The sequence below is a fragment of the Gracilinanus agilis genome, chromosome 1 (genome assembly GCF_016433145.1).
Source record: "Gracilinanus agilis isolate LMUSP501 chromosome 1, AgileGrace, whole genome shotgun sequence".
Taxonomy (NCBI): domain Eukaryota; kingdom Metazoa; phylum Chordata; class Mammalia; order Didelphimorphia; family Didelphidae; genus Gracilinanus; species Gracilinanus agilis.
Window position 1 is genome coordinate 425,983,852 of NC_058130.1, and position 17,686 is coordinate 426,001,537.

At 37.7% G+C, this 17,686-nt stretch overlaps 1 protein-coding gene across 1 annotated transcript in view; it reads left to right on the forward strand.

Annotated features, from left to right (window-relative positions):
* The first annotated feature begins 7,038 nt into the window (after nucleotides 1–7,038).
* SLC6A18 (solute carrier family 6 member 18) overlaps nucleotides 7,039–17,686 on the forward strand; it is a 46,413-nt gene continuing 35,765 nt past the window's right edge. The window contains exons 1-2 of the mRNA XM_044665323.1: nucleotides 7,039–7,271; nucleotides 14,584–14,724. Coding sequence (XP_044521258.1) covers nucleotides 7,109–7,271; nucleotides 14,584–14,724 — 304 coding nt within the window. The 5' untranslated portion in view covers nucleotides 7,039–7,108. The remainder of the gene's footprint in view (nucleotides 7,272–14,583; nucleotides 14,725–17,686) is intronic.

The window sequence follows — 17,686 nt, forward strand, 5'->3', positions numbered from 1 at the left end:
GGAGGAAATGCTCACATTGGGCTGCTGGGCAGAGGGGCAGGTCATGTGAGAAATGTCCTCAGTGAGTGTAGAGAGGGAGAGGGAGCAGCCCCCCTCCTGCATGAGCTTCCACAGCTTCCCCAACATGGTTCTAGGCTAGGATGGAAAATAACTCTTGCTGCTTCCCATCTGTGAGACCTTGAGCAAGACCCTCCACAGAGGTAATAATGACAATAATGATAACAATACTATTTTATATATATATATATAAATATATATAAATGTATATGGAGCTTTAAACTTTGGGAAAGCGCCTTATAAGCATTATTTCATTTATTCACAAACTTAAGAGTCAGAGGGGCCTTTGATGTTTATCTAGTCCAGTTTTAATACTCCTTTAAAAAAATTTTCACTTTTGCATAACCAACAAGTGATCCTCTTTCTTCTACTTGAAGACCGCCAATGAAGTGGAACTTACCACCACTTCTAGAGGACTCTGGTTATTAAGAACATTTTCCTGACATCCAATTGAAATTTGCATCTGGCACCTGGCACTGACTGCCATTGCTTCTGACTCTGTGTTTTGGGGTCACAGAACAACTCTAAACCCTCTTCCCCATGATGGTTTAGACCCAACTACCATGTCCCCTGTGCTGTCTCCCCACCCGCTACCCAAAACTNGTGTATAAGAGACAGAATAATGATAACAATACTATTTTATATATATATATATATATATATAAATGTATATGGAGCTTTAAACTTTGGAAAAGTGCCTTATAAGCATTATTTCATTTATTCACAAACTTAAGAGTCAGAAGGGCCTTTGATGTTTATCTAGTCCAGTTTTTATACTCCTTTAAAAAAAATTTCACTATTGCATAACCAACAAGTGATCCTCTTTCTTCTACTTGAAGACCGCCAATGAAGTGGAACTTACCACCACTTCTAGAGGACTCTGGTTATTAAGAACATTTTCCTGACATCCAATTGAAATTTGCATCTGGCACCTGGCACTGACTGCCATTGCTTCTGACTCTGTGTTTTGGGGTCACAGAACAACTCTAAACCCTCTTCCCCATGATGGTTTAGACCCAACTACCATGTCCCCTGTGCTGTCTCCCCACCGCTACCCAAAACTTCTCCAAGCTGAAGGTCGCCATTTTCTTCAACCTATCCCCATACAACATAGACTCAAGGCCCTTCTCCATCTTGACTGTCCGACTCTATATGCTGTCTGGCTTATTTCGGGGCCTCGGTTTTCTTATCTGTAAAATAAAGGGGCTGGCCTGGATGAAGTGAGGGGAAGAGAAGGAATAAACCTACTCTGTGCCAGTTATTGTGCTATGGACTTCATAATTATTATCTCATTTGATCCACACAATGAACCTGAGAGGTAGGTGCTTTTATTATCCCTATTTTACAGTTGAAAAAACCTAGATGAATAGAGATCAAGTGATCTCATCCAGGGTCACATAATAAATATCTGAGGTCATATTCGAACTCAGATCTTCCTGACTCCTGGCCCAGTGCTCTATATACTAAGCCACCTAGACAGGAACTTTAAGGTCTTTTCCAGGCCTGTATCTTCCTCTCCTTTCTTTCCCTTATTGGTTCTGCTGTCATGAGGATCTGTATAGTAGGGGATACCCAAAGAGCTGCCAGAAGAGAAATTCCATCAGGGGAATAAGTCAACAAATAACTGGCTTTTACTAAATTCTTTCACTTTTCAACTGACTGTAGAATTATGTAATTCAGCCCAAGTATATTTGCCAGAAGCATGTACCCATACTATCCTAGGCTGAGAGCAATAAAAGGAGATGGAGAAGATTTGGGGGTACGAGAAAAAAAACTGGACAAAGACTTTGAATATTATTTTTATTTTTTTTAAACCTTTACCTTCCATCTTAGACTCAATACTGTATATTGATTCCAAGGCAGAAAAACCATAAGGGTTAGGCAATGGGGGTTAAGTGACTTGCTCAGGGTCACACAATGTCTGAGTCAGATTTGAACCCAAGACCTCATGTCTCAAGGTCTGGCTCTCTATCTACTGAGCCACCTCGCTGCCCCTGGACTTTGAATCTTGAAAACTATCTGCTAGTACATATCATGAAGCTTCCTTCTAATTTTTTTCTCCCCTTCTTCACTCTATACACATACACACATTTTTTAATGTGCCTGTACATCCTATGGCCTAGTTAACTTGGAAAGACAACCAATACAGATGAAAAATGAAGGCCAGAGGAGTAATGGCCTCGGGGAGTCAGCCAAAAATGAAAGCTCAGAGCTCTTGGATAGAAGCTTCCCTAACTGTTCCAAGGACACAATGTGTGTGAACAAAATCACTGCCGAGGCTAAATAAGGACCACTTCCTGATCAAGGCAGGTATGGAGTGCTTTCGGATCATAAAGGGACAAGTGGTTCATATACCCGCCATTTCTGCTTCGTTCCACTTTCCAGGCCCTTTTGATATACATATCTGCTTCCTCCCTGCCCAATATATTCACATGCCACCTTGCTGTAGTGGCTGTAGACACAAAGAAGAGCCCCTATTGGCTGTAACAAGCGGCAGTAAAGTTCTTTTGAGTTTCTAAAAGTTTTTGAGGCCAACCATTGGAGGAACTACTGAGCTGCTGTTGGACAGCTAAGTGGTGCAGTGGATAAAGTGTTGGCCCTGGAGACAAAAAGACCTGAGTTCAGAACCAGCCTTGGATACTTACTGGCTATGGAACCCAGGGCAAGTCACGTGACTCTTTTGCCTCAGTTTCTTTATCTGTAAAATGAGCTGGAAGAGGAAAAGGCATATTGCTCCAGTATCTTTCCCAACAAAACCCCAAATGAAGTCAAGAAACGTCAGATGTGATCAAAATGAGTGAAAAACAATGAGGAAAAGGTTTGAACCAGTGACCCTCTCATAGAACTATCTACACAATATGTTTATTGCTCTCAAGAACTATAACTGAGAATTCTGGGATTTTTTTTCTTTTTGCTAATGATGGGACAGGTCCATGTCCTCCCTTCCTCTTCCCTCTCCTTGGCAGCAGCATGGGTTAAAGTTCAGGTTGATAAAAATGAGATTGTGTTTACTTCCTATGAAACTGCTTCTGCAGAAGTTTTTATAAGTTCCCAGAGGACTCATGCTATTTTTAAAAAATCTGTTTATCCTTATTGTATAGCACAATAGCTCATGTGCGTTTCAATATTTCACAATTCAACAAGCATTTATTAAGCCCCTACTATTTTCAGGCATTATGCTAGGTGACATTGCTTCTACCAATGAAGATCACCACCATTCCATGCCTTAGTTGACAGTCTATAATAGTTTAATAAGAAGACAGATCGAAAGAAGCAGAGAGACAGAAAGAGAGTGAGTCAGAGAGAAGGAAAAAAAATTCAGACATTATGCTAGGATGACATTCCTTCTACCAGTGAAGATCACCACCATTCCATGCCTTAGTTGACAGTCTATAATAGTTTAATAAGAAGACAGACAGGCAGACAGACTGAAAGAGGCAGAGAGACAGAGAGTCAGAGAGAAGAAAAAAATTACTACTTGGTAGCAATCCTTCTGATGATAATCAATATATGACTAGTGAGAGGATTTATTTTTAACATTGAATTATTTTTATTTCTTAGTTTGACATTATATTATCTGTCAACTTCTATACTCATTCCTTTATTCCCAGGAGCCTCAAGGAATGCCCCACCCAAAGAATCTCTTCCTTATGAGTTCTGTCTTGCTCAGTAAATATGAATCAGTCTAAGTCAGGTATGTCTACCAGCAGCAGACCCAAGTCCTTGAATTTCCCTTTAGATAAGGTCACTCCTAACTGGGCAGTAGTTGACTCCTTCCTCTAAATGTTGGGGGCACAGGACCAGACATGTGATAATCCACCACCACTTTAGGAAATAGAAAGGGAATGCAAATTTGATGGACCTCTTCTCATCGACTATTCACCAATCAGAGATGTCCAGGGGGACACTAAATAATGAGCTCCCAAAATTGTATTTATGGGACTTTGGAGTCTTTGATCACCAAAAGATCACCAATCAATTAATTTATTGGTTATTCTAACCTAATCAATAAATTGATTTTCTTCATCCAGAAGGCAGTCTCATTCATCATCACACTAGGCTGAATCTCAGGTGACAATTATAGATGCTAAACTCTTTAAAAAAGAGCAGAGTTGTTCCAAGGAGCTAATATTCTTAGGTATTGTTGTTGTTGTTATTGTTTTAAACTTTTCTTAATAATTCATTAATTGGATCCCTTCATTCAGACTTCAACCCTCACTTACAATGAGTATTCCTTTTTTTATTTTGCTTCCCAAATTATCAGTCTCTGAAAGTTAAATTATAAGCACAGCAATGGTTATTTGTCCAATCATCACCACATCTCTGGGGTTTGGAGCTTCCCATTTTTCCTACCCAAACTGCCTTCCATTCTGTCATGCCAGAGAATGGATGGAGCGAGTTACCCAAGCAGCAGGATCATGGTTGTTGCTATGTGCATAACCACATTCCTGGACTTTTTGTATATAGTAGAGCCAGCTCAGAGGGAATTTGGATTGACAGCTAAAATGCTCCAGAGGTGCCTTTGAAATATTAAAAGAATATAAACATTAAAAAGTTTTTGTACAAATAAAACTAATGTAGCCAAGCAGTAAGTTGTGTGTGTGTGTGTGAATTTATAGACAGTTTCTCAGATAGAAGCCCTATATCTAAAATATAGAGAGAACTTTACCAAATACATAAGAATATGAACCATTCCTCAATAGATAAATGGTCAAAATATATGAACATACAGTTTTTGGATGAAGAAATTTACTTCATCATATCTATATGAAAAAATGCTCTAAATCATTATTGTTTAGAGAAATGCAAATCAAAACAATTCTGAGAGATCATCTCATGCTCATTAGATTGGCTAAAATGGTAAAAGGCAAATGTTGGAGGGGATATGGAAAAACAGGGACCGTATTATACTTTTGGTGAAGCTGTGAACTGATCCAACCATTTTGGAGAGTGTACAGTTGGAAAGTCTTGAATCCCTAAAACTATATTACCCAAACTTCCTTTCTGAATTACCCACAATTCCTTTTCCTTTCTATTTACATGCGTCTTTTGCATGATTATATATAAGTTTTGGGTAACGCCCCTCTAGCTCTCTCTTCCACTGGAAGTGATGGGGGGACGTTCCCTGTGTTCTCTAGTTTACTAGTTAAATATTAATAAATCTCTATAAATATTATACTTTGGAGATATTGAATATTAATTTTAAAATCCACAAGAGCAATCTGGAATTGTGCCCAAAGAGTTATAAAACTGGGTATATCTTTTGATCTAGCACTATTAAGTTTATTTCCTAAGGTAATCTGGAAAAAGGAAAAGGGCCTATATGTTCTAAAATATGTATACCAGTTCTCTTTGAGGTGGAAAAAAACTGGAAATTGAAAAGGCCCGTCCATTGGGGAATGGCTAAATAAGTTGGGGCATATGATTAGGATGGAATAATACTGCACTGTAAGAAATAGCAAACAGTTTAATTTTTTTTAAACTCTTACCTTCCATTTTAGAATCACTACAAGTATTGGGGACCTCCTGTCTCTGGGCCTCACTGAGTCACCTACCTGCTTCTAAACAGGTTAATTAAAAAAAAAAACTCAGTCTTAGAAAGATCTTGTGAATTTATGAAGAGTGAAACAAGCAGAACCAAGAAAACATTACAGATAGTAACAGAAATATTAGCTGAAGAATGGCTTGGTTATGTCCACCTCCAGAGAAAGAACTGATAAATAGAAATAAGCAAGACAAATAGAAATACGCAAGACATAGTTTTATATATACAAATATATTTTTTGTCAAATGATGCCTTCTCTGTTGGGGAGAGGAGTGTGTGTAGGGGGGTGGTTAACTGGGTATTTTAATGTAACAAATTAACAAATAAATTTAAATTAAGAAAAGAATATAAGCAAAAGCCCCCAGCATATGGAGTGAAATCCTGTGGTGAATGTACAGGATGACATGGAGAAGAGTCATAAAAAAAGAGCAGGATGACTAGATTATATTTTATGTAGTTGGATGAATGCCCACATTGATGAGATCACAGATATAGTTGGGAAAAGGGTAAAAAAATCTCTTCCAAAAGAAATATTTCCTTGCCATCCACCTGCCTCCCACTGAACCCACTAGAAAATAAGACCTTGCCATTTACCTTGCTGCTGAGCCATCCTCATGGATTTAGCCCCGTCAGTTCTGGATTCATTCTAGGGTCCGTGTTGTACTAATTAAAAGTGTATTATTTAACTCACTATATTTAGCCAGCCCTAGCCATCTTGCACATTTCATTTTGGCAATATTTTTTGTCATTTACCTAGCCCAATATGTCCTCTAGAGAGACCACTGGACCTTGCCATCCATATTACTATCCTGATCCTATTCCTAGCACATACTTTTCTAGTTGAAAAGCATAACCATATCGATACTGCTACTGCTTCCAGAATGGGCATGACAATTGTCTCCCTTAGAACTCTAGTTACCGTCCTTGTGATGCCTCAAACCATCTCTCCCCATCCTGCTTCCTGGCCACCTCTCACCTATACGTGTTGTCCCCCTTTATTAGAGGGCTAGAACCTTGAAGGAAAGGACTGTCGCCCTTTTATCACTGTATTCCCAGCACTCAGCCTAGAGCTTGGACATAGTAAATGCTTAGTTTTTTCATTTATTCACTCATTCATTCAATTCCTCTTGGATGTCCTGAATAGCTTCCATTTAGAAGATGCAAGAAAGGATCTTCGTGCTGTCCATGGTTAGGTAGAGGCAGTTTATATTGGCCTCAGGTCACAGAATTTAAATAAACGTGCTTGAAGACTTAGAGGTCAGAAAGGTCTTTCTGAAATAAAAACAAGAATTTAGCTATGAGTTACCAATTAACTGTACTTTATTTTTTAAAAAAGATGAAATTCAACAGAGAGTGCACCTGGTAGTTACTTCAGTGTCTCTATTATCTGCTGTCCCGTCTGTTCTTTTGGACAAGCTGGTCCCTAGTAGAGAGCCCCACCTCCACCTCCTGTCAGAAGAGTTCAATGCAAAGGCAGGCTCACACCCAGGACCATCCTCAGTGACCATGTCCAGCGTTCTTGCAGCAGATACACTCCCAATGGATCCTAAGGAAGATGAAAGACCTAAATGGGACAATAAATTCCAGTACATCTTAAGCTGTGTTGGATTTGCTGTAGGGTTGGGAAATATATGGAGATTTCCATACTTGTGTCAGACTTATGGAGGAGGTAAGTACATATTGCTTCCCACTGGGGATTCTTCACATTGTGATTGGATGTCATAATGTATATCTGATTATTTGAGGATGGCGGACCAATACAGTATATATTCTTTTTTTTTTAATATTTAGAAATTGGTTTTATTAAATAATATTTGTAAAAAATTGTTGTGGACAACATTTATAAAATTAACTCTTAAGTCACGAGGATGATATTAGCTTTTAATAATTTAATTTAATATAAATATAGTATAAGAAAGAAATAAGGAAGGAAGTAGAAACTTTATTTCCTAGCCTACCACTCTAAAGTCTGGTCTATAGAATTTCAGCTTGCTCCCCTACAAGGATATGATCTCCACATGGAAGTCCAGTAGTCTCTTCGGAGCAAGAGCCTTACCAGCCCATGAGGGTGGTTTTTTTTTTTTTTTAAACCCTTGTACTTCGGTGTATTGTCTCATAGGTGGAAGATTGGTAAGGGTGGGCAATGGGGGTCAAGTGACTTGCCCAGGGTCACACAGCTGGGAAGTGGCTGAGGCCAGGTTTGAACCTAGGACCTCCTGTCTCTAGGCCTGACTCTCAATCCTCTGAGCTACCCAGCTGCCCCCCAATGAGGGTGTTTTTTGACTGAGCCACCAATGCCAAATGGAGTAGAAGAATAAATCCCAGACAACTCACACCAAGGACTCAATCTCCTCTATGGTCTCATCTTTTATAGCCCTTTTTTTCCATATCACTTCCTGTCTCTCTGAGCTGGTCTATCACATCTTAGGAGCCAAGCAAAGTCTCTCTACCCTGGACCCCAACACAGTATATATTCTTAGCATGGAAGTTGTTTTGAGTTTCATTGTTAGAACATTGAATTTATTTTTATTTTTTATTCAAAGATACTTTATTTTCTCAATTACATGTAATAATTTCCAACACGTTTTCCAAAATCATAATATCCAAATTGTCTCCCTCCATCCCTTCTCCTCCTACTTAAAAATAGTAAATAATTTTATTTGAGTCATATATGTATTTTTCATGCAAAACAGACTTCCATAATGGTCATTATTTTAAGAGAATATTCATATAAAACCAAAATTCCAAAATAAAACCATAAATAAATTAATGTGAAAGATGGTATGCTTTAATCTGCATCTGAATACAACAGGTCTCTCTCTGGAGGTGGATAGCATTCTTTATTTAAGAGCTTCAGAATTAGGATATTAATTTTTATAATAACATTTTTCTCAAGTATGTTGTTATATTTTGCTTTATTTGTAAGTCATTATTTAAAATAATGGATGGACAAGTATTAACATTTTATGTTTTTTGGAAATTACTTCCTGAAAAACTTAAGAAAGATCCATTCAGAAGCAAGTTTTAGAAATGTGTGGCAGCTAGGTGGGAACAGGGCATGGCGTACTAGGCTTGGACTCATAAACACTTGAGTTTGAATCTGACCTAAGACACTGACTAGCTATGTGACCTCGGAGAAACTGCTTAATGCCATTTTTGTCTCAGTTTCTTCATATGTAAAAATGAGGATAATAATATCACTTACTTCAGAGGGTTATTGTGAGGATCAAATGAGGTAATATGTAAGATACTTTGTAAATATTAAAATGCTATATAGTTGGTTATTATATGTAATGGCATGATATAAGAGTTGTGCATTCAGATGCTTTTAGGAAAATAGTAAATAGTTACCTTAATTATCATTAATCTAGGGTTTGAAATTAAGTGCTCATGAACCAATTTAGTTTTTCCTAATTACTTTGCCTTAAATTAGGGAAGATGCCACCTGATAACCAATGGTAAATCTCTATATGGGCCATGATTCAATAAATTAAATGTGTGTGTTATCTAAGATTTCTATGGTGGCTCTGATTCCATCTCACTCAATTTGCAACTGCGAAATATTGACACCTTATTTAGAAAATTATTATTTTTTATTAAAATGACTAACCTTAGTAACATGAAACAACACTAGAGAGCACACATATGGAGGGCAATATTTAAAAGAAATAAAGTACAACTTGGTACTTTTCTCACTAATTCTTAAAAGTTGTTAATTATCATTTAGTTAATTTTTCCATTAAAGTACAAAGACCTCTTGAAATCTATTCAGTCTTGGGATAGAGAGTCCATGGACCCTTGTATTAATTTTTTTTAAATCTAAGCGCCCTTTTTTTGTTGTTGTTGTTTTTTGTTGTTTTTTTAAACCCTTACCTTCCATCTTGGAGTCAATACTGTGTATTGGCTCCAAGGTAAAGGTAGGCAATGGGGGTCAAGTGACTTGCCCAGGGTCACACAGCTGGGAAGTGTCTGAGGCCAGATTTGAACCTAGGACCTCCCATCTCTAGGCCTGACTCTCAATCCCCTGAGCTACCCAGCTGCCCCCTAAACCCCCTTTTTGGATGAACTCCCTATAGAGTTGGCTGACAGGTAATCTAGCCTCTGTGAGAAAGATCAGAGGAATGAGAGCTGGAAGGGTCTGTAGAAATTATATAATCCAACCCTCTTATTTTAGCGATGAAGGAACTGAAGCTGAAGAGCTGGATGTGTCCCAGTTATTGGTCGTAAGTAGTACTTCCATCCATACCACCTTGTATCAGTCTGAGAAAGATAGGCTTACTAGGTAGGCATTTTGAAAGTCTCCCTAGCAAAGCCATCCATCCTGGACAACCACTGACATCAGAGTCCAGAGAAGCTTTATCATAGAATTAGCTATTTCTATTAAATAAATAAGCCTCCCTGCTACCCTGAACAATTTTTTTTTCTTTAAAGTGTATTTTTTTTGGCATGTTGCTTTATAAATGAGCATCAAAAAAGAGCATTTTCTTTTTTTTTAAATCCTTATCTTCTGTCATACTATCTAAGCAGAAGAGCAGTAAGAGCTAGGCAATGAGGATTAAATAACTTGCTCAGGGTCACACATTTAGGAAGTATCTGAGGCCAGATTTGAACCTGGGACCTTCAGGTCTGGCTCTCTATCCACTTATACTACCAAGCTGCCCCCCTCCAAACATCACAGCAGGACACCGACTTATTCACCTAATTGGCTCTGCAACTCTAGTCCTCTTTTCAATCAGCATAACAGTTTGGTCCATTGGTTCCATCTTTGGGAAATGTGGGATCCTCTTAGACTCAAGGGGTCTCATAACTCTACCAAAAGGCTTTGATAGATGGTCTATCCACCATCTCTAACTCTTATAACATCCCAGAAAAATACAGTGTATTCATTGAAGCTTTGGAGAAAAACTGTAGTACAATGTCCCTGGGACATCTCAACCAACATTGTTCAACATTAACCATAATGAAGGTCACAAAACTACAACTGGGGAAAAAGAGGGGAAAGGGTCTTATTATTCAGCTCCTTTCAGTTTCTAAAGCAAAAGTTTAACTTTTGTGGTGTTCTGCAGTTACTTATCTCCTCATTATATGTATGTACAGAAAGCAAAGACAACTGTTAGTGTTGGATAATCAGAGATATTAAAGAGAGATATTAAATTATTATTTCAATGAAAATAAATTTTGTAAAAAAACACTATAGTCTACAAATAGCTATGGGAAATATAGATGTATGTAATTTTAATATATAAATAAATGCTTCAATTGAGATGTCCTGACTATTTGAAATTCCTCATACAAGACTCTGACACTCCTTCCCTGTCTGTGTCCCTTTGTACTGGCTGTCCCCTCTCACTCTTTCCACTCACTCCTTCAAGTCCCATTTTCTGCAAGAGGTTTTGATGAGTCCTTCTAGCTGTTAGTGCCTAATCCTTTCAGATTGCCTTCCCCCTCTTCTCTTTCTCTAGGGATAATGACAGATAGACAGATAGATACAGATATTTAGAGACGGATATAGAAATAGAGATACATAGATATGTAGAGAGAGGTAGAGAGTTATAGAGATAGAAAGAGATAAAGATAGATAGATAGACAGACAGATAAATACAAAGGTTTTTTTTTTTTTCAAGACTGGGTCTCTCTCACCAAGATGAGAAGTGCAAAAGCCAAACAGCTCATCTCTCTTTAGGCAACTTGTGGGGACTCATCACAGTTATGCTGAACCCTCGACTCTGTCCTAGGTCCTCTCTTTTTTCTTTATCCTCTCTCAGTAATTTCATCAACTCCCATAGGTTCAATGATCTTTTTTTTAATTTGATTTAATTTTATTTTAAAATTCAATTTAATTTCATTTTTCAAGTCTTATTTTCTCCCTAGCATCTCATCTCCCATTGAGAAAACAAGACGTACAAAATCTGTTGCAAACATGTATAGTTAAGCAAAATAAATTCTTATATTGGCCATGTCCAAATGGATGGACATGTAGATAGAGAGATAGCCCATATGTAAGTCCAATCTAAGATATCTATCTATATCTATTGGTCTACGCTCTGAAATCATCACCTCTATATGGAAGATGAGTATCATATTTCATCATGGGTCTTCTGGAACCATGGCTGATCATTTTGTTGATCAGAATTCCTAAGTCTTTTAATATTGTCTTTGTTTGTCTTTGTAATATTGTGTTATTATATAAATTATTTCCCTAGTTCTATTCATTTCACTTTGCATCAGTTCTAGGTTTCTCCGAAACTGTCTCATCATTTCTTACAACTCAATAGTATTCCAACATATTCAATTACCACAACTTGTTTGATCTTTCCAACTGATGGAAAGTCCTTCTGTTTCCAATCCTTTGCCACCAGATAAAGAGCTCCTATTAGTGAGCTCCTTGAAAGTTGGGACTATCTTTTCCCTTTGTTTGACCCCCAATGCTTTGCACAGTGCCTGACACATAGTAGGAAAACAATATATAAATGCTTGTTGAGTGACTTACTATAAATGATTTTGTACATTTGGGTCCTTTTCCTCTTTTTTGGCTTATTCTTTTTGGTGTATCAACAATCTAGCATTCTGATTTAAAGTGTATGCACAAATAGCTTTTGGGGCCCAGTTCCAAATTAATTTCAAGAATGACTAGATTAAAGAAACATTCTCGTTTGGAAAAAAAAAGTTATTAGGACATAAATTTTTTAAGTCATTTTAATTGGAGTGGAAGTGATTTATTGACTCAAATGCCATCACCCCTATGATTACATGCCTTTTCATGGTCTATAATAAATCCACTCTGTTACTTTAAAAAAAAGAATAATAGATTAGTTTATAGTTCCATTAATAATCAGCCCATAAACAATTAACTTTTAGATAAAGACATTTACTAAAATGGTATCAGAAGAACAATTTGATATAAAAGCATGTCCCCAGAGTCCGATGGTAGTGAGGGGCATATGTAATATATGCATCTGGCAATGTGTAATTTAGAACTCCTAGGATCGGACATCCTTTTTCTTTTGTAATTCCTAATGCTGTTCACCTTGAGTTCAGTTCTTTGCTGGATAAACAGTTCTGTGGAACTTCCCAGGGTCTCCTCCTTTCTTGAATCCTTATCCAGCACTTCTATCCATCACAAAAGGGTCAAGCTCTTAAAGTTGCTTCCTTCCTCAGAAGGCTATTTTTTTCTGCAATCATATCTGTCTTGGGCGTATTTTTCTTCTATTGGTCCATTAGTTCCAGTGACATGGCCTAAGGAGTGAGAGAAGAGGAAATCACCTTTTTCTTTCTCCCACAGAGGTATACTTCCACAGAGCATTACCAAGCTTCAAATCCTTCACCACTAGACTAGCAAACTTGATATTTTTATACTTATTCCCAAAGGGTGTGATTAATTTTTTTTTTGCAAACAACCAGCTATTTTCTGGCATGATTTGCCTTTATCCAGTTGCTTTAGCTCAATAATCCCTTCCCACTGATTAAGTATATATTTGGGGGGCAGCTAGGTGACTCAGTGGACAGAGACCCAGGCCTAGAGATTAGAGGCCCTGGGTTGAAACCTGGCCTCAATTACTTCCTACCTATGTGATCCTAGGCAAGCCACTTACCCCCAATTGCCTAGCTCCCTTTACTACTCTTGCATTCAATTTTTATTTTTCGGTAGACTTCTTCTATTCCTAAAAGAAGGCAGCTGGATGGCTCAGTGGATAGAGGACTGGACCTAGTGTCAAGAAGACTAAGTTAAAATCCATCCTCAGACACATATTAGTTGGGTGACCTTGAGCAAGTCACTTAACTTCTGTTTGCCCAGAAGGCAGTTAGGTGGCTCAGTAAATATAATATTGACCTTGGAGTCAGTAAGACCTGAGTTCAGATGTGACCTTAGATACTTAGTATTGTATAATTAGAATGTTGTACTCTAAAGACTCCATCTCCCAGAATTCTTTTTCTTGTCTCAAAATTCTTTTTTCCTTCATCTCCACATTGGGTCCTCACATTTTGTAAATAAATGGTATATAACTCCATCCTCTTTCTCTCTTCTCCTGCTTTCATGGCTAGAAAGGCTAGTTTTACTGAGGCTTTTCTTTTTGTCTTTTTATTCCTTTTACTTCAAGTGATTATTAATAAATCTTATAAAATATAATACTTGGAGTTGTTGGATATTAATTTTTAAGCTTACAGTATCTACGTGACTTTGGGCAAGTGACTTAACTTCCATTTTGCCTTAATCCACTGGAAAAGAAAATGGAAAATCACTCCAGTATAGATGCCCAAAAAAGAGATGGTACAGTCCATGGGGTCATGAAGAGTTGGACCAACAATGACTAAACAACAATTCTAAACTGGACTAAAGCTTGGGACAGGAATGTAGATTTGTTAGTGATGAGAAGTAAGGCTTCAAAGCTGGATTAAATGTCTACCAGTGTTAATTGAGCTAGTTGGCTGCTTCTTTTTCTTCTAAAATAGCTTGACTCCAAGTGGTAAAAACTTTTTCTGAAGTCAAAAAAATACTTCCTATAGTCAAAACTCTGAGAAGTAATGGATCATCCCTTCCTTGTATGGAGGTGAGCAACTGAAGATTTGTTCTTAGTCTGAAACTGGGTGTATGAAGACTCTGTTTCCTTAGAGGACTTAAAGAATAACTTCTGCATTCTAAGCTAAAAGAGAGGTCAGTTAGAGCCTAGTCTTCTGAAGGAAAAAGGCAGCCCATGTGCTAAGAGCACCAGCTGAAGTCAGAAGCTAGAGACAAAGCAATGGGGCCCAGTGGAATGCAAGCAGATTAGAGCAATGCCTGACGGAGTATAAGCCATGCTCACATACCCAGTAGGGATTACATACCAGAGCTAATAGAAGTAGAGGGAGTTTTTGTGTGCTTCTATGTTCTTCAGCCTAAAGTGCAGATTCTATGCTAAATAAGCTCTTTAAATTAATAGCTATGGAGCTGTCAAAGAGATATGTTTATTATTTGTATTCTAACACTCATCTTTTATTTCCAGGAGCATTCCTAATTCCATACTTTATTGCCCTGATCTTTGAAGGAATCCCCCTGTTTCATATCGAACTTGCCATTGGTCAGCGCTTAAGGACAGGTAGTATTGGAGTCTGGAGCACCATCTCACCATACCTTAAAGGAGTAGGTATGTCTGGGATTTCACGGGCAGAATTACAGTCTTGCTCACACACGTTGTTTAATAGTGCTGACTAAGAGCAATGTTATTGTAGAAAGGACAATGAGGAGGGCTAAAATAAATACAATCAAGCTTCTTTCAATGAGTGTGACAAATATTCATTAAGTATCTACTCTATGGAAGGCACTATTATTGGTGCTAAAGATACAAAAGTAAAACAGGACATAATTCTTACTTTTAAGGATCTTATAGTCTAAAAAGAAAATGTATATGTGAAAGTATTTTGATATAATTTATTAAAAATTAGAATTCAATATATGATTAGGAGAGACACAGATAACCTGAAAGGCATGAAAATTTTTACAAGGGCTTTTATCTAAGGAATGTAAAAAATTAAAAATAAATACTGGAAAGCAATTATTTGAGCCATACTGATATTTATTATAGAAAATTGTAAATTACAAAATGTCAGGATCCAGGCTCATCCCAGTTTAGTGAAAAACCCAGTGCTTATACTATAAGAATTAAATTTTAATGGTTTGACTAAAATATGTGAAGATTATAAATAATAATGGTAGTCGCCAATTCAAAGTATTATTGCTCAAAGTCTAAATTACTTTAATAGCTCTTATTTACAAAAGAGGTGGAAAGGGTGAAAGCAAAAAATACAACCGGTAGAAAAAATGTTAGCCTGTTCAACTAAATAATGCTATAATGCTCCCGTGCTCGACTCAGCCTTCAACTGGAATTAAACTCTCTCCAGAAGACAGGAAGGGAAAGCCAATCCACTCATCCAAGTTCCCTCCAAGAGGCAGGTCAAGATTATGACTCCAGCTGAAGGTGGCTCCTGAGGCTGACTTTCTTCCTTGAGCCAACCTTCTTCTTGAAGCTGACTTCCTCCTTAAAGTCAAACTCTTTCTTCAAGCTGACTTCTTTCTTGAAGTCAACTTTTCTAGCCCCAGAAGTTCAGGGCCTTTTATATTGGCTTCTTTTCACAAGGGCCAATCACAGCTTCTAAATTGCCCAGTACTGCCATGTTTGTGGGAACCACTCCTCACCTTCCGGAGAGGTGAATATTCATCAAAAGGGTTCACAGATTCCTGGCTGACTCAGGTGTGAATTCTCATTTCCTGACTGATTGAGTTGTAAGGATGGAGAGTTCCTCCACCTAGTGCTAAGTAGGGTGTTCAAGTTTTTTGTTAATTCAATTCAAAATTAGACAAAGGAGAGTTAATACTGTCTTCACAATCTAGTGAGGTACTAAGTAGGTTACTTAAGTTATTGTTAACCAAAGTGTTAACTCAAAATAGACAAAGGGAATAAAAGATTCCCTTTCACAAGTATAAACTCAGAGAGAACAAAGAATTCCCTTTTATAATATGGTACCAGTATACAGAGAGTCAAATTACACAGAATCCCCTCCCCCTTAAAAGGGAGCAAATACCTCTTCGTGGGGGGGGGGTGTGTGGAGGTGATTAGAGAAGGTTTCTTTTTTTAAGAAGGCATATTCTATAAAGTAATGATTAATGCCATATATAGTAAAAGCCAAGATCACTTCCAATAGCTTTAAAGTCTACTGAGATGTCATACTATCTGTATACCTTCCAGGATGCTGGTCTCATTGGTACAGCTCCCCATGGCAAGCCTATATTCCAAGGCATTTCAGAGGATTTTCCTTGTAATTTGTTCTCATAATATGATTATTAATTACCGATTCTAATAAATAATTATTTGATTTATTAATAATTGGGATAATTCTTTATCATTAATTCTACTATGATTACAACTTCTTATTATAATATTGGCCATCTGAGAGGATTATATGCAGAAGTTATATACACACAATATTAATAAAACAATGAACATATCCTAATTAAAACAGCTTAACTAAGTTACCTTTCATAGGAAACTTAATGAAGGATGAAATATCAACTGTCAGAGATGGAGGAAAGTCCAGTCCAGGAATGGGGTAAAAGTGGGCATAAATGTAGAGAGGTAGAAGATAATAATCAATAAACATTTATTAAGCATCTACTATGTACTGTTAAGGGAGAAACCAGGGAAAGGTGCCTTAAACAGTAAATATGGGTCCAGGTGGGTGTGAGAGACAAGAATGACAGGAAAGGGCCCAACAAGTAGGGAGACTAAAGTTTAACAGCAAAGGGGTGTCTGTAACTGAATTGGCTGTTAGGTCCAACTGCCACTCTGAAGCACCAAGACTAGGCCTATGGTAATCAGCAAAGTAAAGGCAGGAGTTTATAAGTTAAGGCAACACATTTAATCAAGGACAAACTAAGATTAAGGATGGAAATAGGGTTTACTACACTTAAAAGCTAAGGGAAAACCACAGGGGCAGGGGAAGGACTTGACTACACTCTCCTATGATCTAAATAGGACAGGGCCCAAAGAAAGCAGTACTGGAGTCACAAGGGGAAAGTTCCTCCCAACCTGGTTCTAGCCAGGTTTGGTCAGCTTAGCTGAGGACCTGAGGGTAGCTTTACTTGGGATCTCACGGCTAATCCAGGGATGGTTTCAGGATACCAGGAGTCAACTCCACCAGAACAGGTGACCCAAGGTATCCAGGTAGGGAGAGATAGTTTGCAATGCTGTCCACCACATCACAAACAAATGCAGGTCTGATGTCCTCTGCTGTAAGCCTTCACCACTCTCAGGATCTCAGGGAATCTGGATACAACTCCCCTAGCTCTGAGATCTCCAGGGTCAGCAACAGTTTGTGCCAACCACCATGGGAGTCCTTCTCAGGCACAAGCCACTTCCTCCTTCCCCTGAATTCCATTCAGAATGTCCATGACCTCCAGCTAAGGCTTTTTTTTTTTTTTTTTTTTTTTTCTCCCTAGCCTGCTTACACACCTACTTTTAAACTTATGCCTCTTACAATACACTGGACTAAATGCTGGAAATATAAATACCAAAAAAAAAAAAAAGAAAAAAAAGAAAGAAAGAAAGAAAG